General features: G+C 31.3%; 1 protein-coding gene across 2 annotated transcripts in view; it reads left to right on the top strand.

Moving 5' to 3' along the window:
• LOC137396361 (TNF receptor-associated factor 5-like) overlaps positions 1 to 25,154 on the top strand; it is a 50,256-nt gene that overhangs the window by 12,784 nt on the left and 12,318 nt on the right. Inside the window, exons 4-8 of one of the 2 annotated variants that reach the window (XM_068082600.1) lie at positions 13,673 to 13,834; positions 16,255 to 16,329; positions 20,163 to 20,360; positions 21,355 to 21,405; positions 23,446 to 23,626. In XM_068082600.1, coding sequence (XP_067938701.1) covers positions 13,673 to 13,834; positions 16,255 to 16,329; positions 20,163 to 20,360; positions 21,355 to 21,405; positions 23,446 to 23,626 — 667 coding nt within the window. The remainder of the gene's footprint in view (positions 1 to 13,672; positions 13,835 to 16,254; positions 16,330 to 20,162; positions 20,361 to 21,354; positions 21,406 to 23,445; positions 23,627 to 25,154) is intronic. The other variant, XM_068082601.1, reaches the window with a different exon arrangement.

The raw sequence follows: 25,154 nt of genomic DNA on the forward strand, positions 1-25,154 counted from the left end.
AAATACTCAAGTAAGCATGTGAAACACTGCATTAATCATTAAATACTCAAGTAAGCATGTGAAACAATGCATTAATCATTAAATACTCAAGTAAGCATGTGAGACACTGTATTAATCTTTAAATACTCAAGTAAGCATGTGAAACACTGTATTAATCATTAAATACTCAAGTAAGCATGTGAAACACTGCATTAATCATTAAATACTCAAGTATGTGAAACACTGTATTAATCGTTAAATACTCAAGTAAGCATATGAAACACTGTATTAATCATTAAATACTCAAGTAAGCATGTGAAACACTGTATTAATCATTAAATACTCAAGTAAGCATGTGAAACACTGAATTAATCATTAAATACTCAAGTAAGCGTGTGAAACACTGTATTACTCATTAAATACTCAAGTAAGCATGTGAAACACTGTATTAATCATTAAATACTCAAGTAAGCATGTGAAACACTGTATTAATCATTAAATACTCAAGTAAGCATGTGAAACACTGTATTAATCATTAAATACTCAAGTAAGCATGTGAAACACTGTATTAATCATTAAATACTCAAGTAAGCATGTGAAACACTGCATTAATCATTAAATACTCAAGTAAGCATGTGAAACACTGTATTAATCATTAAATACTCAAGTAAGTATGTGAGACTCTGTATTAATCATTAAATACTCAAGTAAGCATGTGAAACACTGTATTAATCATTAAATACTCAAGTAAGCATATGAAACACTGTATTAATCATTAAATACTCAAGTAAGCATGTGAAACACTGCATTAATCATTAAATACTCAAGTAAGTATGTGAGACTCTGTATTAATCATTAAATACTCAAGTAAGCATGTGAAACACTGTATTAATCATTAAATACTCAAGTAAGCATATGAAACACTGCATTAATCATTAAATACTCAAGTAAACATGTGAAACACTGAATTAATCATTAAATACTCAAGTAAGCGTGTGAAACACTGTATTACTCATTAAATACTCAAGTAAGCATGTGAAACACTGCATTAATCATTAAATACTCAAGTAAGCATGTGAAACACTGTATTAATCACTAAATACTCAAGTAAGCATGTGAAACACTGCATTAATCATTAAATACTCAAGTAAGCATGTGAAACACTGTATTAATCATTAAATACTCAAGTAAGCATGTGAAACACTGTATTAATCATTAAATACTCAAGTAAGCATGTGAAACACTGTATTAATCATTAAATACTCAAGTAAGCATGTGAAACACTGCATTAATCATTAAATACTCAAGTAAGCATGTGAAACACTGCATTAATCATTAAATACTCAAGTAAGCATGTGAAACACTGAATTAATCATTAAATACTCAAGTAAGCATGTGAAACACTGTATTAATCATTAAATACTCAAGTAAGTATGTGAGACTCTGTATTAATCATTAAATACTCAAGTAAGCATGTGAAACACTGTATTAATCATTAAATACTCAAGTAAGCATGTGAAACACTGCATTAATCATTAAATACTCAAGTAAGCATGTGAAACACTGCATTAATCATTAAATACTCATGTAAGCATGTGAAACACTGAATTAATCATTAAATACTCAAGTAAGCATGTGAAACAATGCATTAATCATTAAATACTCAAGTAAGCATGTGAGACACTGTATTAATCTTTAAATACTCAAGTAAGCATGTGAAACACTGTATTAATCATTAAATACTCAAGTAAGCATGTGAAACACTGCATTAATCATTAAATACTCAAGTAAGTATGTGAAACACTGTATTAATCGTTAAATACTCAAGTAAGCATATGAAACACTGTATTAATCATTAAATACTCAAGTAAGCATGTGAAACACTGTATTAATCATTAAATACTCAAGTAAGCATGTGAAACACTGTATTAATCATTAAATACTCAAGTAAGCGTGTGAAACACTGTATTAATCATTAAATACTCAAGTAAGCATGTGAAACACTGTATTAATCATTAAATACTCAAGTAAGCATGTGAAACACTGTATTAATCATTAAATACTCAAGTAAGTATGTGAGACTCTGTATTAATCATTAAATACTCAAGTAAGCATGTGAAACACTGTATTAATCATTAAATACTCAAGTAAGCATATGAAACACTGTATTAATCATTAAATACTCAAGTAAGCATGTGAAACACTGCATTAATCATTAAATACTCAAGTAAGTATGTGAAACACTGTATTAATCGTTAAATACTCAAGTAAGCATATGAAACACTGTATTAATCATTAAATACTCAAGTAAGCATGTGAAACACTGTATTAATCATTAAATACTCAAGTAAGCATGTGAAACACTGAATTAATCATTAAATACTCAAGTAAGCATGTGAAACACTGTATTAATCATTAAATACTCAAGTAAGCATGTGAGACTCTGTATTAATCATTAAATACTCAAGTAAGCATGTGAAACACTGCATTAATCATTAAATACTCAAGTAAGCATGTGAAACACTGAATTAATCATTAAATACTCAAGTAAGCATGTGAAACACTGTATTAATCATTAAATACTCAAGTAAGCATGTGAAACACTGCATTAATCATTAAATACTCAAGTAAGCATGTGAAACACTGCATTAATCATTAAATACTCAAGTAAGCATGTGAAACACTGCATTAATCATTAAATACTCAAGTAAGCATGTGAAACACTGTATTAATCATTAAATACTCAAGTAAGTATGTGAGACTCTGTATTAATCATTAAATACTCAAGTAAGCATGTGAAACACTGTATTAATCATTAAATACTCAAGTAAGCATATGAAACACTGTATTAATCATTAAATACTCAAGTAAGCATGTGAAACACTGCATTAATCATTAAATACTCAAGTAAGTATGTGAGACTCTGTATTAATCATTAAATACTCAAGTAAGCATGTGAAACACTGTATTAATCATTAAATACTCAAGTAAGCATGTGAAACACTGTATTAATCATTAAATACTCAAGTAAGCATGTGAAACACTGAATTAATCATTAAATACTCAAGTAAGCATGTGAAACACTGTATTAATCATTAAATACTCAAGTAAGCATGTGAAACACTGCATTAATCATTAAATACTCAAGCAAGCATGTGAAACACTGCATTAATCATTAAATACTCAAGTAAGCATGTGAAACACTGCATTAATCATTAAATACTCAAGTAAGCATGTGAAACACTGTATTAATCATTAAATACTCAAGTAAGTATGTGAGACTCTGTATTAATCATTAAATACTCAAGTAAGCATGTGAAACACTGTATTAATCATTAAATACTCAAGTAAGCATATGAAACACTGTATTAATCATTAAATACTCAAGTAAGCATGTGAAACACTGCATTAATCATTAAATACTCAAGTAAGTATGTGAGACTCTGTATTAATCATTAAATACTCAAGTAAGCATGTGAAACACTGTATTAATCATTAAATACTCAAGTAAGCATGTGAAACACTGCATTAATCGTTAAATACTCAAGTAAGCATGTGAAACACTGTATTAATCATTAAATACTCAAGTAAGCATGTGAAACACTGTATTAATCATTAAATACTCAAGTAAGCATGAGAAACACTGCATTAATCATTAAATACTCAAGTAAGCATGTGAAACACTGTATTAATCATTAAATACTCAAGTAAGCATGTGAAACACTGCATTAATCATTAAATACTCAAGTAATCATGTGAAACACTGCATTAATCATTAAATACTCAAGTAAGCATGTGAAACACTGTATTAATCATTAAATACTCAAGTAAGCATGTGAAACACTGTATTAATCATTAAATACTCAAGTAAGCATGAGAAACACTGCATTAATCATTAAATACTCAAGTAAGCATGTGAAACACTGTATTAATCATTAAATACTCAAGTAAGCATGTGAAACACTGCATTAATCATTAAATACTCAAGTAATCATGTGAAACACTGCATTAATCATTAAATACTCAAGTAAGTATGTGAAACACTGTATTAATCGTTAAATACTCAAGTAAGCATATGAAACACTGTATTAATCATTAAATACTCAAGTAAGCATGTGAAACACTGTATTAATCATTAAATACTCAAGTAAGCATGTGAAACACTGAATTAATCATTAAATACTCAAGTAAGCGTGTGAAACACTGTATTAATCATTAAATACTCAAGTAAGCATGTGAAACACTGCATTAATCATTAAATACTCAAGTAAGCATGTGAAACAATGCATTAATCATTAAATACTCAAGTAAGCATGTGAGACACTGTATTAATCTTTAAATACTCAAGTAAGCATGTGAAACACTGTATTAATCATTAAATACTCAAGTAAGCATGTGAAACACTGCATTAATCATTAAATACTCAAGTAAGTATGTGAAACACTGTATTAATCGTTAAATACTCAAGTAAGCATATGAAACACTGTATTAATCATTAAATACTCAAGTAAGCATGTGAAACACTGTATTAATCATTAAATACTCAAGTAAGCATGTGAAACACTGTATTAATCATTAAATACTCAAGTAAGCATGTGAAACACTGTATTAATCATTAAATACTCAAGTAAGCATGTGAAACACTGTATTAATCATTAAATACTCAAGTAAGCATGTGAAACACTGTATTAATCACTAAATACTCAAGTAAGCATGTGAAACATTGTATTAATCATTAAATACCCAAGTAAGCATGTGAAACACTGCATTAATCATTAAATACTTAAGTAAGCATGTGAAACACTGTATTAATCATTAAATACTCAATTAAGCATGTGAAACACTGTATTAATCATTAAATACTCAAGTAAGCATGTGAAACACTGTATTAATCATTAAATACTCAAGTAAGCATGTGAAACACTGAATTAATCATTAAATACTCAAGTAAGCATGTGAAACACTGTATTAATCATTAAATACTCAAGTAAGCATGTGAAACACTGCATTAATCATTAAATACTCAAGTAAGCATGTGAAACACTGCATTAATCATTAAATACTCAAGTAAGCATGTGAAACACTGCATTAATCATTAAATACTCAAGTAAGCATGTGAAACACTGTATTAATCATTAAATACTCAAGTAAGTATGTGAGACTCTGTATTAATCATTAAATACTCAAGTAAGCATGTGAAACACTGTATTAATCATTAAATACTCAAGTAAGCATATGAAACACTGTATTAATCATTAAATACTCAAGTAAGCATGTGAGACTCTGTATTAATCATTAAATACTCAAGTAAGCATGTGAAACACTGCATTAATCATTAAATACTCAAGTAAGCATGTGAAACAATGCATTAATCATTAAATACTCAAGTAAGCATGTGAGACACTGTATTAATCTTTAAATACTCAAGTAAGCATGTGAAACACTGTATTAATCATTAAATACTCAAGTAAGCATGTGAAACACTGCATTAATCATTAAATACTCAAGTAAGTATGTGAAACACTGTATTAATCGTTAAATACTCAAGTAAGCATATGAAACACTGTATTAATCATTAAATACTCAAGTAAGCATGTGAAACACTGTATTAATCATTAAATACTCAAGTAAGCATGTGAAACACTGAATTAATCATTAAATACTCAAGTAAGCGTGTGAAACACTGTATTACTCATTAAATACTCAAGTAAGCATGTGAAACACTGTATTAATCGTTAAATACTCAAGTAAGCTTGTGAAACACTGTATTAATCACTAAATACTCAAGTAAGCATGTGAAACACTGCATTAATCACTAAATACTCAAGTAAGCATGTGAAACACTGTATTAATCACTAAATACTCAAGTAAGCATGTGAAACACTGCATTAATCGTTAAATACTCAAGTAAGCATGTGAAACACTGCATTAATCATTAAATACTCAAGTAAGCATGTGAAACACTGCATTAATCATTTAATACTCAAGTAAGCATGTGAAACACTGTATTAATCATTAAATACTCAAGTAAGCATGTGAAACACTGTATTAATCATTAAATACTCAAGTAAGCATGTGAAACACTGTATTAATCACTAAATATTCAAGTAAGCATGTGAAACACTGCATTAATCACTAAATACTCAAGTAAGCATGTGAAACACTGTATTAATCATTAAATACTCAAGTAAGCATGTGAAACACTGCATTAATCGTTAAATACTCAAGTAAGCATGTGAAACACTGCATTAATCATTAAATACTCAAGTAAGCATGTGAAACACTGCATTAATCATTAAATACTCAAGTAAGCATGTGAAACACTGTATTAATCATTAAATACTCAAGTAAGCATGAGAAACACTGCATTAATCATTAAATACTCAAGTAAGCATGTGAAACACTGTATTAATCATTAAATACTCAAGTAAGCATGAGAAACACTGCATTAATCATTAAATACTCAAGTAAGCATGTGAAACACTGTATTAATCATTAAATACTCAAGTAAGCATGTGAGACACTGTATTAATCATTAAATACTCAAGTATGCATGTGAAACACTGTATTAATCATTAAATACTCAAGTAAGCATGTGAAACACTGCATTAATCATTAAATACTCAAGTAAGCATGTGAAACACTGCATTAATCATTAAATACTCAAGTAAGCATGTGAAACACTGTATTAATCATTAAATACTCAAGTAAGCATGTGAAACTCTGTATTAATCATCAAATACTCAAGTAAGCATGTGAAATACTGTATTAATCATTAAATACTCAAGTAAGCGTGTGAAACACTGAATTAATCATTAAATACTCAAGTAAGCATGTGAGACACTGTATTAATCATTAAATACTCAAGTAAGCATGTGAAACACTGTATTAATCATTAAATACTCAAGTAAGCATGTGAGACACTGTATTAATCATTAAATACTCAAGTAAGCATGTGAAACACTGCATTAATCATTAAATACTCAAGTAAGCATGTGAAACACTGCATTAATCATTAAATACTCAAGTAAGCATGTGAAACACTGTATTAATCATTAAATACTCAAGTAAGCATGTGAAACTCTGTATTAATCATTAAATACTCAAGTAAGCATGTGAAACACTGTATTAATCATTAAATACTCAAGTAAGCGTGTGAAACACTGTATTAATCATTAAATTCTCAAGTAAGCATGTGAAACACTGTATTAATCATTAAATACTCAAGTAAGCATGTGAAACACTGCATTAATCATTAAATATTCAAGTAAGCATGTGAAACACTGCATTAATCATTAAATACTCAAGCATGTGAAACACTGCATTAATCATTAAATACTCAAGTAAGCATGTGAAACACTGCATTAATCGTTAAATACTCAAGTAAGCATGTGAAACACTGCATTAATCATTAAATACTCAAGTAAGCATGTGAAACACTGTATTAATCATTAAATACTCAAGTAAGCATGTGAAACACTGCATTAATCATTAAATATTCAAGTAAGCATGTGAAACACTGCATTAATCATTAAATACTCAAGTAAGTATGTGAAACACTGTATTAATCGTTAAATACTCAAGTAAGCATATGAAACACTGTATTAATCATTAAATACTCAAGTAAGCATGTGAAACACTGTATTAATCATTAAATACTCAAGTAAGCATGTGAAACACTGAATTAATCATTAAATACTCAAGTAAGCGTGTGAAACACTGTATTAATCATTAAATACTCAAGTAAGCATGTGAAACACTGCATTAATCATTAAATACTCAAGTAAGCATGTGAAACAATGCATTAATCATTAAATACTCAAGTAAGCATGTGAGACACTGTATTAATCTTTAAATACTCAAGTAAGCATGTGAACCACTGTATTAATCATTAAATACTCAAGTAAGCATGTGAAACACTGCATTAATCATTAAATACTCAAGTAAGTATGTGAAACACTGTATTAATCGTTAAATACTCAAGTAAGCATATGAAACACTGTATTAATCATTAAATACTCAAGTAAGCATGTGAAACACTGTATTAATCATTAAATACTCAAGTAAGCATGTGAAACACTGTATTAATCATTAAATACTCAAGTAAGCATGTGAAACACTGTATTAATCATTAAATACTCAAGTAAGCATGTGAAACACTGTATTAATCATTAAATACTCAAGTAAGCATGTGAAACACTGTATTAATCACTAAATACTCAAGTAAGCATGTGAAACATTGTATTAATCATTAAATACCCAAGTAAGCATGTGAAACACTGCATTAATCATTAAATACTTAAGTAAGCATGTGAAACACTGTATTAATCATTAAATACTCAATTAAGCATGTGAAACACTGTATTAATCATTAAATACTCAAGTAAGCATGTGAAACACTGCATTAATCATTAAATACTCAAGTAAGCATGTGAAACACTGCATTAATCATTAAATACTCAAGTAAGCATGTGAAACACTGCATTAATCATTAAATACTCAAGTAAGCATGTGAAACACTGTATTAATCATTAAATACTCAAGTAAGCGTGTGAAACACTGTATTAATCATTAAATTCTCAAGTAAGCATGTGAAACACTGTATTAATCATTAAATACTCAAGTAAGCATGTGAAACACTGCATTAATCATTAAATATTCAAGTAAGCATGTGAAACACTGCATTAATCATTAAATACTCAAGCATGTGAAACACTGCATTAATCATTAAATACTCAAGTAAGCATGTGAAACACTGCATTAATCGTTAAATACTCAAGTAAGCATGTGAAACACTGCATTAATCATTAAATACTCAAGTAAGCATGTGAAACACTGCATTAATCACTAAATACTCAAGTAAGCATGTGAAACACTGTATTAATCACTAAATACTCAAGTAAGCATGTGAAACACTGCATTAATCGTTAAATACTCAAGTAAGCATGTGAAACACTGCATTAATCATTAAATACTCAAGTAAGCATGTGAAACACTGCATTAATCATTTAATACTCAAGTAAGCATGTGAAACACTGTATTAATCATTAAATACTCAAGTAAGCATGTGAAACACTGTATTAATCATTAAATACTCAAGTAAGCATGTGAAACACTGTATTAATCACTAAATACTCAAGTAAGCATGTGAAACACTGCATTAATCACTAAATACTCAAGTAAGCATGTGAAACACTGTATTAATCATTAAATACTCAAGTAAGCATGTGAAACACTGCATTAATCGTTAAATACTCAAGTAAGCATGTGAAACACTGCATTAATCATTAAATACTCAAGTAAGCATGTGAAACACTGCATTAATCATTAAATACTCAAGTAAGCATGTGAAACACTGTATTAATCATTAAATACTCAAGTAAGCATGAGAAACACTGCATTAATCATTAAATACTCAAGTAAGCATGTGAAACACTGTATTAATCATTAAATACTCAAGTAAGCATGAGAAACACTGCATTAATCATTAAATACTCAAGTAAGCATGTGAAACACTGTATTAATCATTAAATACTCAAGTAAGCATGTGAGACACTGTATTAATCATTAAATACTCAAGTATGCATGTGAAACACTGTATTAATCATTAAATACTCAAGTAAGCATGTGAAACACTGCATTAATCATTAAATACTCAAGTAAGCATGTGAAACACTGCATTAATCATTAAATACTCAAGTAAGCATGTGAAACACTGTATTAATCATTAAATACTCAAGTAAGCATGTGAAACTCTGTATTAATCATCAAATACTCAAGTAAGCATGTGAAATACTGTATTAATCATTAAATACTCAAGTAAGCGTGTGAAACACTGAATTAATCATTAAATACTCAAGTAAGCATGTGAGACACTGTATTAATCATTAAATACTCAAGTAAGCATGTGAAACACTGTATTAATCATTAAATACTCAAGTAAGCATGTGAGACACTGTATTAATCATTAAATACTCAAGTAAGCATGTGAAACACTGCATTAATCATTAAATACTCAAGTAAGCATGTGAAACACTGCATTAATCATTAAATACTCAAGTAAGCATGTGAAACACTGTATTAATCATTAAATACTCAAGTAAGCATGTGAAACTCTGTATTAATCATTAAATACTCAAGTAAGCATGTGAAACACTGTATTAATCATTAAATACTCAAGTAAGCGTGTGAAACACTGTATTAATCATTAAATTCTCAAGTAAGCATGTGAAACACTGTATTAATCATTAAATACTCAAGTAAGCATGTGAAACACTGCATTAATCATTAAATATTCAAGTAAGCATGTGAAACACTGCATTAATCATTAAATACTCAAGCATGTGAAACACTGCATTAATCATTAAATACTCAAGTAAGCATGTGAAACACTGCATTAATCGTTAAATACTCAAGTAAGCATGTGAAACACTGCATTAATCATTAAATACTCAAGTAAGCATGTGAAACACTGTATTAATCATTAAATACTCAAGTAAGCATGTGAAACACTGCATTAATCATTAAATATTCAAGTAAGCATGTGAAACACTGCATTAATCATTAAATACTCAAGTAAGTATGTGAAACACTGTATTAATCGTTAAATACTCAAGTAAGCATATGAAACACTGTATTAATCATTAAATACTCAAGTAAGCATGTGAAACACTGTATTAATCATTAAATACTCAAGTAAGCATGTGAAACACTGAATTAATCATTAAATACTCAAGTAAGCGTGTGAAACACTGTATTAATCATTAAATACTCAAGTAAGCATGTGAAACACTGCATTAATCATTAAATACTCAAGTAAGCATGTGAAACAATGCATTAATCATTAAATACTCAAGTAAGCATGTGAGACACTGTATTAATCTTTAAATACTCAAGTAAGCATGTGAACCACTGTATTAATCATTAAATACTCAAGTAAGCATGTGAAACACTGCATTAATCATTAAATACTCAAGTAAGTATGTGAAACACTGTATTAATCGTTAAATACTCAAGTAAGCATATGAAACACTGTATTAATCATTAAATACTCAAGTAAGCATGTGAAACACTGTATTAATCATTAAATACTCAAGTAAGCATGTGAAACACTGTATTAATCATTAAATACTCAAGTAAGCATGTGAAACACTGTATTAATCATTAAATACTCAAGTAAGCATGTGAAACACTGTATTAATCATTAAATACTCAAGTAAGCATGTGAAACACTGTATTAATCACTAAATACTCAAGTAAGCATGTGAAACATTGTATTAATCATTAAATACCCAAGTAAGCATGTGAAACACTGCATTAATCATTAAATACTTAAGTAAGCATGTGAAACACTGTATTAATCATTAAATACTCAATTAAGCATGTGAAACACTGTATTAATCATTAAATACTCAAGTAAGCATGTGAAACACTGCATTAATCATTAAATACTCAAGTAAGCATGTGAAACACTGCATTAATCATTAAATACTCAAGTAAGCATGTGAAACACTGCATTAATCATTAAATACTCAAGTAAGCATGTGAAACACTGTATTAATCATTAAATACTCAAGTAAGCATGTGAAACACTGTATTAATCATTAAATACTCAAGTAAGCATGTGAAACACTGCATTAATCATTAAATACTCAAGTAAGCATGTGAAACACTGTATTAATCACTAAATACTCAAGTAAGCATGTGAAACATTGTATTAATCATTAAATACCCAAGTAAGCATGTGAAACACTGCATTAATCATTAAATACTTAAGTAAGCATGTGAAACACTGTATTAATCATTAAATACTCAATTAAGCATGTGAAACACTGTATTAATCATTAAATACTCAAGTAAGCATGTGAAACACTGAATTAATCATTAAATACTCAAGTAAGCATGTGAAACACTGTATTAATCATTAAATACTCAAGTAAGCATGTGAAACACTGCATTAATCATTAAATACTCAAGTAAGCATGTGAAACACTGCATTAATCATTAAATACTCAAGTAAGCATGTGAAACACTGCATTAATCATTAAATACTCAAGTAAGCATGTGAAACACTGTATTAATCATTAAATACTCAAGTAAGTATGTGAGACTCTGTATTAATCATTAAATACTCAAGTAAGCATGTGAAACACTGTATTAATCATTAAATACTCAAGTAAGCATATGAAACACTGTATTAATCATTAAATACTCAAGTAAGCATGTGAAACACTGCATTAATCATTAAATACTCAAGTAAGTATGTGAGACTCTGTATTAATCATTAAATACTCAAGTAAGCATGTGAAACACTGTATTAATCATTAAATACTCAAGTAAGCATATGAAACACTGTATTAATCAATAAATACTCAAGTAAGCATGTGAAACACTGAATTAATCATTAAATACTCAAGTAAGCGTGTGAAACACTGTATTACTCATTAAATACTCAAGTAAGCATGTGAAACACTGCATTAATCATTAAATACTCAAGTAAGCATGTGAAACACTGTATTAATCACTAAATACTCAAGTAAGCATGTGAAACACTGCATTAATCATTAAATACTCAAGTAAGCATGTGAAACACTGCATTAATCATTAAATACTCAAGTATGCATGTGAAACACTGTATTAATCACTAAATACTCAAGTAAGCATGTGAAACACTGTATTAATCATTAAATACTCAAGTAAGCATGTGAAACACTGTATTAATCACTAAATACTCAAGTAAGCATGTGAAACACTGTATTAATCATTAAATACTCAAGTAAGCATGTAAAACACTGCATTAATCATTAAATACTCAAGTAAGCATGTGAAACACTGTATTAATCATTAAATACTCAAGTAAGCATGTGAAACACTGCATTAATCATTAAATACTCAAGTAAGCATGTGAAACACAGCATTAATCACTAAATACTCAAGTAAGCATGTGAAACACTGCATTAATCATTAAATACTCAAGTAAGCATGTGAAACACTGTATTAATCATTAAATACTCAAGTAAGCATGTGAAACACTGCATTAATCATTAAATACTCAAGTAAGCATGTGAAACACTGTATTAATCATTAAATACTCAAGTAAGCATGTGAAACACTGTATTAATCATTAAATACTCAAGTAAGCATGTGAAACACTGCATTAATCATTAAATACTCAAGTAAGCATGTGAAACACTGTATTAATCATTAAATACTCAAGTAAGCATGTGAAACACTGTATTAATCATTAAATACTCAAGTAAGCATGTGAAACACTGCATTAATCATTAAATACTTAAGTAAGCATGTGAAACACTGTATTAATCATTAAATACTCAAGTAAGCATGTGAAACACTGTATTAATCATTAAATACTCAAGTAAGCATGTGAAACACTGTATTAATCATTAAATACTCAAGTAAGCATGTGAAACACTGAATTAATCATAAAATACTCAAGTAAGCATGTGCAACACTGTATTAATCATTAACTTTTGAATTAACATTCTTATGAATTGTATATTATTAATTTACTAATTAATAATTTAATGAGTTATTTAACGTATTTAAGCGCATTGTTAATTGACCACAACCCTGGTTTTTGCCATTGTTCTTGTCAGAATTACTTCTCACCGTAACCTCAACAAACATTTTGTTAAAACCCATCAGGTAGTCATAGGGACCTCTTTATTTGCAGGACCATGTACAGATCTGTCAGTTCACCCCTGTTCACTGCACGAATGCTGGGTGTCCAAAGAAGTTTGCTAAAGAAGCCCTCAACAGACATCTGGAACAATGTTTGTTTATGGTTGTCCCTTGTAATTACTGCGGAGAGAGATTCAAGCGAAACCAGCTAGAGGTATGACTTGTTCAGTCTCGAGACAGTAATTAGCATGTTGTTTTGGCTTCGGTGTAATATATGAATATACTTTGATTAAGTCTAGATAACTCTTCTAAGGGTCGCGCAGCAAACATAGTTTTCGGGAATGAGCTATGATCAGCAAATACTAGTTTATCTTCATTACCCTCCACCAGTTACCTGTAGATAATGCTCTTGAGCTTGCTAGGCAGCTTAGACTTGAATGGTATTTGGTTTGGGTTCTTGGCGGCCGCGCCAATCTGTGAATGCTTGTTTTGCCATCAGCTTCACTTATTCTTGCAGTACTTGGTAGCAACTATTAGGTAAGTATGGTGTGATGGCTAGCCGCTACGAATAACTGGAGAATGAAAGAAACCAAACTATTTATTAGAGTGGCTAACGATCCTTCAACGCTTGCAATTGTACCAAAGGATGCAAATTCTAGTCGACTGTCAAGTGTCAAAGCAGACATCATAGCAATAACTGTTGATCTTTAGTATAGGCATCCACTGATATGATTTGGTTCATGATGATTGAATAAAAACTGGTCACCTATGAAAAATAGTAGCTAGAAAGTTTAACTAAAAGTAGTAAGCTGTTTGTTTTTAGCCTCTCTTTTTTCTGCTTCACTGCGATTAACAACTTCTCTCAATGCTTCAGTCTAACCAGCTTTCATTTGCAAAATTTCGACCGCCCTCTAACTTCTTACGTGCCCTGCAAACCTTTAGCAAGCAAGGAGAAGTAATTAAACTTCACTTCGTTTAATTACCTTCTCTGACTTTGATATCAGTGTATATATTGTAAAATGTAATTACATCGAATATGCTTTGGCACAGATATAAATTGTATACAATGTGGTCATAGATAGATAAACTTTATTATCAGGGAGTCAAGGCCGCTGAGAACAAATTAGACTATAAAAACAAAACAAAATATAGTAAAGGAAATTATGTGTATTAAAAAAACAACTCTTTTTCTATAACTCTGTTTAATAATTTACATTGGCACAAAGTGTTGGTGTCTAGTATAAGGTGTAGGGTTTTTTGGAGGAGTGGAAATGTATTGGATGGTCAGGCAAATTGAAGATGGATTTCGATATTTTAGACAGCAAACATTTAACAACACATTTAGCTTCTCAATATTATAGGTATTCAGACACTGGTGGTAACTGTTCATATGAGGTATCATTACCCTAAAGCATAGTTTTCGAAAGTGTTCTAATTTTAACTTTCCCAATATTCGATACAAAGGGTTACCAGCTTGGAGCCGCGTAGGATGAAATCATATCACTAGTACGCTTGGCAGTAATCTGCATGTAAGAGGTAGTTATGAACTTATGGGCCATTGCATAATTATTTGGTAAAATGTAGGAATGGCCGAGTAGTAGTAGTGCGCAGGTTCATAAAGCGGTGGGTCGGAGTTCAATTCCAGTGCAAGGCATCTTTTCACTACCACCACGCTGTTAGGATTCGTACAGGCACTGTCATTATAATAAAGATTGTTGATATATCAACAAACTATATATATATATATATATATATATATATATATATATATTATTCTATCTATATATATATATATATAGAAAAAAGGTACAAGGTATGTTGTGGGTGTGAAATACTATCTGCCTGTTATACTATAAATGAATATAATATTTCTATTATATCATATTTTTCATAATTGTCACTTTTTTGTGTAGCCTTAAGTAAATGTGCAGCTACCATACGGATAAACCTTTTTTTAATTTGGCTCTTCTTATAAGGCCCCTTATTGAATTGAACATTTCTAAGGAAATAGAAAATTGGAATATCTGTTTAATTACGCACTATTTATTGCACATCTAAAATAATCTGATAATTCTTATGGGAACTATTTACTGCTTTTCATGTTCAATCATGATTAGAGACGAATGAAATTGATTTGTTCAAAACTATCACAACTAAAAAGGATTAATAGGTTACTGAGATACAATTATTACAATGTTTTCTTAGGTAGCATTGGAATAAAATCTGTAACTTGTCAATAGATCAGTCAACACATCTGTCTTTCTGCCTGTAATAGAAGCTTTCTCATGCCTATTGTTTAAAATTAAACTTATCTATGTTTATGTAAGATTTGTATATATTATTTTTTTAAAGAAGTGTTACAGCCTCTCATTGTTTTAATTTGATATACTGCATTATTGATTATATCAACTTATTATATTTTATATTGAAATTATATATAAAATATAAAATATCACTCCATTGCTAGTAGTTGCCTGTACAAATATTACCCCTATTTATCACCGGTTTATACCATGTTACTAATGAGCTATGCATGTTTGTGTCAGATATTTCTAATAATAAAAAAAATGCCATTGCTCCAATTTGTTTTTTCAAAATTATATTATTCAAATAGTTTTGTTCTTTTTTTAACAGGATCATTATGGAGAGTGTGAAAATGCTGACACCCAATGTAGCATTTGTAGCCTTGAACTTGGCAAGCGCAGGCAGGTGCGTAATAATCAATGATCACTATGGGAAACGTCAACTGTTCCTTGAAGGATTAGTGAATGTTATTTGATTGTACAGAGTAGTAAAATTTACAGGGATGGCAGGTGTTTTGGTGTTTTGATAAGCACAAGCAGGTGTTTTGTGTATTTTCACTTTTGTCAGGGATGAACGGTAATTTAATCAGAATGAGCATGAGCGGTAATCAGTAACAGAGCTCAATAATAATGATTAAATAATAACCAAGTAATAACATTAAATAATCTTCCTGATTGTAAAACTATCCTTAGCCATCGCTGTAATTAAACCATAACTGCCACAATCCCAAGTAGAAGTTTATCAACTAGCAAATCAACTATGCTGATCACTATGGTTACACTATTTTTCATATTTATTGTCCCAATAAAATGATTGCAAACAGTTTTGAGATAAATTTGCATTTTTTTCCAAAATGATGTCATTTCGAAGGCGTCGACTATTTAGCGCGTATCATTAATTTTGTGGCGTAACCTAGCTTACAATTGACCCGGCTAACACCACTATCTTGTGATGAATTCGCGCTTTTTGAGCTCATTTTTCTCAGTTTCTCGCCTATTAAACATACTGTAACAAGCTACAAGCAATGTTAAATAGCTTATCTACTTTTCATAAAATACTGAGATTATTTTGAAGGCCGCATTTAGAGAATAATGGGTTTTAAGACACCCATCTCTCTAATTCCAGATCGGACTATACATATCCAACTTCCGTCCCTAAAAAGTTAGGTTAGGTTATGTCACATATTTTTGCGCCTGGCTTGTAGTGTCGTTTGCGACACCGATATTGAAAAAAACTGTAAAAAAACTTCAAAAAACAAAAATGACTTTGAAAGTTACTGGACCAATCTTACTTTGAGTACAAAATTGGAATCATCGTGTCTGATTTACCTATGAACCAACAATGAAAGCTGTTCGTGGTAGTTATGGTTTAAAATCTTATAACTTTCTCTCCGGGTTTTGATTGCTAGTCAACGTTTGAAATGACTAGCCATTTTATTGAATTGCGATTTCTTTAAAAAAGTTGATATGTCACTTTAGTATGAGCTATGGCTCTGGAGCTATACCTTCTTTAAATCTCCATATTTAAATTAAATCGATTGTAGAAATGTTTTTATGAAAAACTATCCCATGTTGACTACGACATTCTCGTAAGATTACACTGTTCTTCTAAGTCTTTTCTCTGGTTAGAATTCTATGATCTTAACCCTTTCACTGCCATCCATGTACAAATTTAGCTATCCGGCCTACTGCCAGCCATTTTCACGGAAAATAGCCAATTTTGCATCATGTTATGTACCGAACTTTTCGGACTATAAACTGCACCCCTATATAAGCCGCATCTGCTTTATTTTTCAAAAAACGACAATAAAACAGTACATCATCACTCATTTCATCACTGTCAGAATCAGTGCTGCTACTTTAATTATTTGTATAATCACGAAAATCTGAATGTGAATTAGCTATAATATCATCATCATTATTAATCATCTGTTTTCTAACTCAGGAGGTATTTAGAAAACTTACACAGAAAATGTTCATTTTTGAGTTGGAAATTCCCAAAAAAAAACTTAAAATTGCTCTGTTATTTTAGGCTAATTTTGTAGATAAATCTTTGGACAGCACTCAATACCATAAAAGTTTTAAAGATTGTTGATTAAGTTGTTGAATAATAAATTAAGTTGCTACGCAATTGCTGGGAAAGTTGAAAGAAATAAAGGATCAATCCATGCTAGAAACGTTGTCATTTCAATCAATAATTGGAGTTACATTCATAGCATAAAGCATCTTACACATCTAATGACCTTTATTAAAGGCCATCGAATAGCGAGTAATATGCAGTTCAAAATAAAACTTGTTTGAAAAGTAAAGTTAATAAAAGGCTATTTAAGTGGCCTACTTGTGTTTTGTCTTTTGTTTAGCCTCAGGTCTCTCATACGCACTAAACGCGACGGCATGACTATTTCTTGTATACAGTCAAACATGGATAACTCGCCCACAGATCGCTCGAACACATGGTTAACTCGAACGGTTTCTTTGGTCCGTTCCCACGTAATGATACATTTCTATAGATAATTCAACCTCAACTTTGTTAACTCGTTTTAACAGTTTTTTGCCCAACGGTTATCGAAACGGTTGTTATTGCTTTAGAAAATCACTTTATTCCAAGCCATAGAAGTAAACCTCAACTTTTAGTAATTCATATGCGTCGTTATTACCACCATCGACAAAATATTTTTGTCAACAACTTTTCAAAAGGTTTGGTGAAATTTCATTTATACCAAACATCCGCCTAGCGATCGCCCTTCAGAAGCAAGGAAAAGTGAGGTAATCTTTGCATAAACTTCAAGAAAAATCGGCACAATTGATCGTGGGTAAAACGCTCAAAAGAAAAAAGATGTCTTTTCTTTTGAGCATTTCAACAACGATCAAGTTTTGCCAATGTCAATCTAAAAAACGTCCTGGCAATAACATCACCTCAAACAACGAACCAATCTGAAGTGATAGAAAAATCTCTATATTTTTTGATAAAAACGTTTTAAACTTTACATTAGAAGCATTTAATTTGAAACAAGCCATTTGTGCTTTTGATTTATATTATAGTTTGTATATGTACATGTATCTACGAATAAATAAGTAAATATATGGACTCGTGACAGTGCTCTGATAACTTGAATGCTCTGATAATTCGAACACTTTCGCTCGGTCCCGTGAAGTTCGAGTTATCCATGTTTGACTGTATTTTGAAAAAATCCTTGCCTCTTTTCCGGCTCTTGTTGAAATGCCGTCTTCTCTTCCCAGCTTTTAATTTTGGATTTTCAGATGCATCAATTAACCCTCTACCATTTTTTTGGCTTTTATGTAAACTTGGCAGCGCAAGGTCTCATAACTCGGCATTAACGCTGACTTAATGCAAAGAGAATTAAAAAATAAATTGTCTATAAACTAGCATTAGATTATGTAAATTTGAGTTCAGAGTAAAGTACTGTATGTTAAATATGGACTTACACAAAATTTTAGTAGATTTTATCAGAAAGTATTGGTATTTTTTCATCATTTGAGATTGTTTTTGATGTTTGAGGTGATCTGACTGCCAGGATGTTTCAAGATTAAAATCGATGAAACTTGATCGAGGATCAAAGCCTCAGGAAAAAAATATGTGCAAAATGATGTCACTAGTTGTTATCGTTACTATAGTTGATGTCGGCCATTGTGTTCAAGTTACAGCCTTACACGTCTCTGTTCTGTTGGTCTCTTTGCAGCTATAGATGTCATAATCGCACTTTGGTTTGATCTGAGTGTTTTAACCAGGATCAAGTTTATCAATTTTAATCTTGAAACAGCCTGATAGTCAGATCAACTCAAACATCAAAAACAATCGCTTACGATAGAAAACTACCGATACTTTCAGATAGACTTTACTAAATTTTGTGTAAGCCTAGAAAAAACAGTAACGACTTGGAGTTGGAAAATGGACTTCAATATGAACAGACACAACGAACAAATAAATTAATTGTTATTGATCTAATCGAGTCAATATGAGTACGGTTTTGTGGACACTTTTCTACTGATCCCTTTCTATTATGGGTTCGTTAAAATCAAGAATGTCCAATAGTGCTGTTCCAATAGAAGTGGCATTCAATTAAAGGGTGGCGCTCTATTTTTCAACCCTTCTCCCAACGTGGCGCTTAAATAGAGGTGAGGTTCAAATAAAGGTGGTACTCAAATGCAGGTTTTACAGTATATATGCATTTTATTTGAGTTGGTAGTTTGACTTGTGAAAAATTCTTTATTTTTCATTTGGTTGTGCACCAAAGAATCCATGTGCCCTGCATAACTGCAGCAGGTAAATGCTACTTCTACGACTACTGTAAGTTTGAGGCAGCCACAGTACCAATACTTAAGGAGCACATGGAGAAAGACAAGGACAATCATCTTGAGTGTTTAGCTGTCCAGATGCATGAAATGCATCAGATGACCGCTAAAACCAAAGATCTGGTAAAGGAAGTCTCACACACCTACTTACCCTCTCCCTTTAAAAATAAATAAAATTTTATTATGAAATATATTTCATCAGAAAGTATCGATATTTTTCTATCATTTGCGATTGTTTTTGATTGATTGTTTTTGAGGTGATCTGATTTCCGATCGCCTCAAAAACGATCAATCAAAAACAAGTTCAGACCACCGCAAGCATCAAAAATCAAAATGATTTCAAGTTGTGTATTTAAAATTAGAATCATTTTAGAAACCATTAGAAATCAACTAAATTTGATCGAGGTTAAAACGTTCAGAAGAAAAATACATGCCAAAATCACATCGTTAGTTTCGCAGCTGCCTGTCTCTATCGTTATGGATATCGGCTATTGCTTTCAATTTGCTATGTTGTGTGTCTCTATTCAGTTTTATTGTCGAAGTGCAATTATAGACATCAAGATCGGCGCTTTCACTCGAATCTGAGGGTTCTAAAGAAGAGTCTTATTTAAACGATTATACCCCTAGGCTGGGTAGGTCTAATAGTCTGAAATTACATCAAATTGAAGCTTGATGTCTTAACTTTATAGTGATATTATTTTCATTTGCATCACCTCAATGGCGCAAGTTCATTATCAGGCATCGACTGCTATGTTGATGACATTGCCAATATTTACATGTCACTCATTATATTAAGCATGCTCGGTTCGAAGCAGGCTTTTTCTAACCCCAAAGCATAAGCAGAATTTGTGCATCATCGGTAGTAAACCCAAAGTTACAATTAACTCACCACTTTTATGTTGCACTAAATTTAATGACTGCATTATTGCTGGCTGCTGCAGCTAGCATTACTCCATCAGAGTCTGACTGGCTGCTCCTCTTTCGGTGTAACCGTCAGACTCCGCAGGACTGCTGGTGTATATTATAATGATATCCTATTATTATTATTGTTGTTATTGCAATAGTTTTGAACACTCTCCGAAGCTTCCATGCCATGTTTCATTTTGACTATTTGCAGAGCACTATCGGAATCAAGAAAGTAGTAAACAACAAAGTGAAGCCTCTCGAGGTAAGATTAAGAGTTGTCTTATCGTTGTCTTATAGTTTTTGGACAGAAAACTTATTTCTCAATTAAAATTAGCAACATTTACCAGTCGAGCTTTTAAACTTCATATCATGGGAAAAGTGTTTTTGTGCAGTTCAAATAAATTAAGAGAAAGAATATAACAGCTGTAAAGGTTTTCAAACAACCATAACTTTTAAATTTCGTATCATGAGACAAGTATTTTGTTGAAATAAATTAGGAGGAAAAATAAAACTGTAACAGTGTTTAAATGTAAATGTAAAATAATTGGTAAGTAATAGCTAAATATAGTCTGTTTTTGCTATGACTACAATGAAAAATTATTTGGTATACAATTATGTTTTTAGCTCGTTTCAGTGTTGGCGTCATAAGGCAAAAATATCGTAGAGTGGTATAGAAACCCATACTAATTATCTAATGGAAACACCTCCTGGTAAAAATCATCATCATCGAAAAATAGTAACAAAACAATATGTTAGCCTTAGTAACTATAGTTACTTACAATAACTTTAGTGTATTTAGTGGCTATCATCTGCAAGAAAATGTACCACTACAAAGGACTACGCGCTGTAGGTACTGGGAGGGAGTTTTTACCTTCGAGACAGGCGTGTAACACAATCTCACTTAAATGAATTTAGCCTCTTAGACGCACACTTGAAGGAAGTTTTACTATGTATTTTAGTAAACTTCAAACTTGTAACTAAAATTTTATTACTTTTCTGTTTGCTCAACTGAGATAGCGAGTGATGTACATTTTTTTCTGGCGTTGTTGTAGGCGAATCGCATATCAAAATTTTTATTATTTCGTCATAATCACCATCACCAATCACCAAATTTTAATTTCGAGAGTAATTTTTTTTGGTAGCATATGGCGGCTTGAAACAAATCCGCCCCAATAACGAAAAAACATCGTGTTTCATAGAGTTAGGTGAAAAATATTGTATAACAGGGGCATCGTAACCTGTGAGCGCAATGTATCACTCTCTAATCTTGTTTGTTTTTGTTGCCATAAGTCGAAGAACTGAGGAAGCTTTATCCAAACAGGATTTTTCAGTTTTTGTCGGTTTGGTTTTTAAGTAACAATTAATAATGATAATAATTATATAGATCATTTAGTGGTCTACCTAATACTCTATTAATAAATCCTACCTGTGTGTCCACATGCTATGCGCTTCCTCACAGACACCCACCTGCAGGCTATCTGATTGAGAATGAAAATAATCCAGGACATTGCAGGGCTTCTGCAAGCTCATATACATGTATACTAGTGACGGCATACTAGTCGGAGTAGTGTTGAAGAGGGAAGGGGAACACGACTTCTGTCCCCTGTAATGCAACCCTCATTAGTTCTTATTATAATATTCTTAGACAAAGACGCTAAAAAATAATGATTATCGTTCATTTCCATTAGTAAGTGAATGCCTACTACTAACATACTACTAGTATGCCTACTACTAACATATGGGGTATGTGGGTAGTTTGTAAAGAATCAGCTGGCACAATAGAACGAAAAGCATATTTGCTTAGCACTGAGTTCCTTCGGTAGCCGTAACTACTTTAAATCGACGAACTTAAAGTACAGCAGGTTGTTGTGAGAGAAGCGTATGAGATAAATAAGGTCAAGGACCTCAAACAAGATAGTTCTTATTAATGTGTGCCCGTGATTGTTTGTAATATTACAATTGGATAGCTATGCTCCAATAGTATGAATGGTGTTAAGCAAGTTTTATGATGATATACTTTATTAATAGGAGGTGGTGGTTTAAATCCGGTCCTTTATACTTGAAATAATATGTTAACATGATATTATGGTGTGCTGACCTGTGGTTTACAACTGACCAGCAAAGTCAGCAACTGGTCAGCCTAACCAGTTGGAAACAACTAATAAGGCTGACATATTGCAAACAACATGGTTTGTTGGCAGACCTACCATACTGTTGTCTTGCATAATAAGAAGCCAATACTAGTAGCCTTGATTTCACAGCTTAATGACACAGGAGTGAGGTAAAAATGGTTTTTCTTTAGAAAGTCGTAGCCGAGGTTGCTATGGCAGTGAAGAAGCTGGGTGATAAACTGCAAGTTTCAGAGACAGATGGAGATCACCTGGTGAATGCAATGAGGACTGTTGCGCACATCTTACAGCAGATCGAGCAAATCAATAGAAAAGGTGGAATGATTGAGAGGCAGATTCGAGATTCCGGACTCGGTAAGGAGATAGATTTGTAAGAGGAAGGGTCTGTGAACTTTGTGGAGATGTTATTGGCCACCATCCTAGTAAAGTCATTCCTAGTGGTATGTAGGTGAATGAAATAGGGAAAAATAGAGTGACAGTATGTATCGTGGCTAGGAAAATAGTTGAACATTCTATGCTAAGACTGCATTCCTTAGTAAACAGATCCCTTGAGAGTATTCTACCCTGGCCCTAACCGTGTCAATTGGCTATAGTCCAAACTGCAGTGGTTAAATTAATTTTAATTTTAAAAATTTATTATTTCAATGGTTTAAACTAAACAGCCTGTTTTGAGATTTTTATTCCTTGCTAAGGCTTTATAAAACTTGTCCCACCTTGCTACAAGATTACATCTCCTTCGAGATAAGTTCGCCTGGTTTTATAGACTCCTTATAGAAGGCTAAATTGTTTAGCTTGGTAATTGTCTTCTCATTTACTTTCTACACAACTCAAACTACATGTAGATACATCAGTACGCTGGCAGTACTGCGCATTGCGAAAGATTATTTTGTGTAACCACTAGGTGCATAGTTATTCCGCGGTGCAGCAAGGTGATCGAGTGGCAATATTTTTCCTAACGCTCTTAGCATGGCTTTAGAAAGACGGATGAGCTTGTCTCTTATTATACTAAATATTGACACTGCCCTTTGGTTCATATTGGCAATTGTTTTCTCTAGTGAGTAGCATGACTCCTCTCTAGGGAGTAATGCAACTCAAACTAAATACCATTTATGTTATAGTGTTTTTATGGCATACAACGTGTAAAATACATGTAATTGGCTTGATTAGTTTCAAGATTTTTCTAAACTCATTTTCTGATTTGTAATTTTATGTGTCCAAGTTATATACATGTTAGTATGTTACCATCCAGGTTATATACATGTTAGTATGTTACCATCCAGGTTATATACATGTTAGTATGTTACCATCCAGGTTATATACATGTTAGTATGTTACCATCCAGGTTATATACATGTTAGTATGTTACCATCCAGGTTATATATATGTTAGTATGTTACCATCCAAGTTATATACATGTTAGTATGTTACCATCCAGGTTATATACATGTTAGTATGTTACCATCCAGGTTATATACATGTTAGTATGTTACCATCCAGGTTATATACATGTTAGTATGTTACCATCCAAGTTATATACATGTTAGTATGTTACCATCCAGGTTATATACATGTTAGTATGTTACCATCCAGGTTATATACATGTTAGTATGTTACCATCCAGGTTATATACATGTTAGTATGTTACCATCCAGGTTATATACATGTTAGTATGTTACCATCCAGGTTATATATATGTTAGTATGTTACCATCCAAGTTATATACATGTTAGTATGTTACCATCCAGGTTATATACATGTTAGTATGTTACCATCCAGGTTATATACATGTTAGTATGTTACCATCCAGGTTATATACATGTTAGTATGTTACCATCCAAGTTATATACATGTTAGTATGTTACCATCCAGGTTATATACATGT

The sequence above is a fragment of the Watersipora subatra genome, chromosome 5, assembly GCF_963576615.1.
Source record: "Watersipora subatra chromosome 5, tzWatSuba1.1, whole genome shotgun sequence".
NCBI lineage: Eukaryota > Metazoa > Bryozoa > Gymnolaemata > Cheilostomatida > Watersiporidae > Watersipora > Watersipora subatra.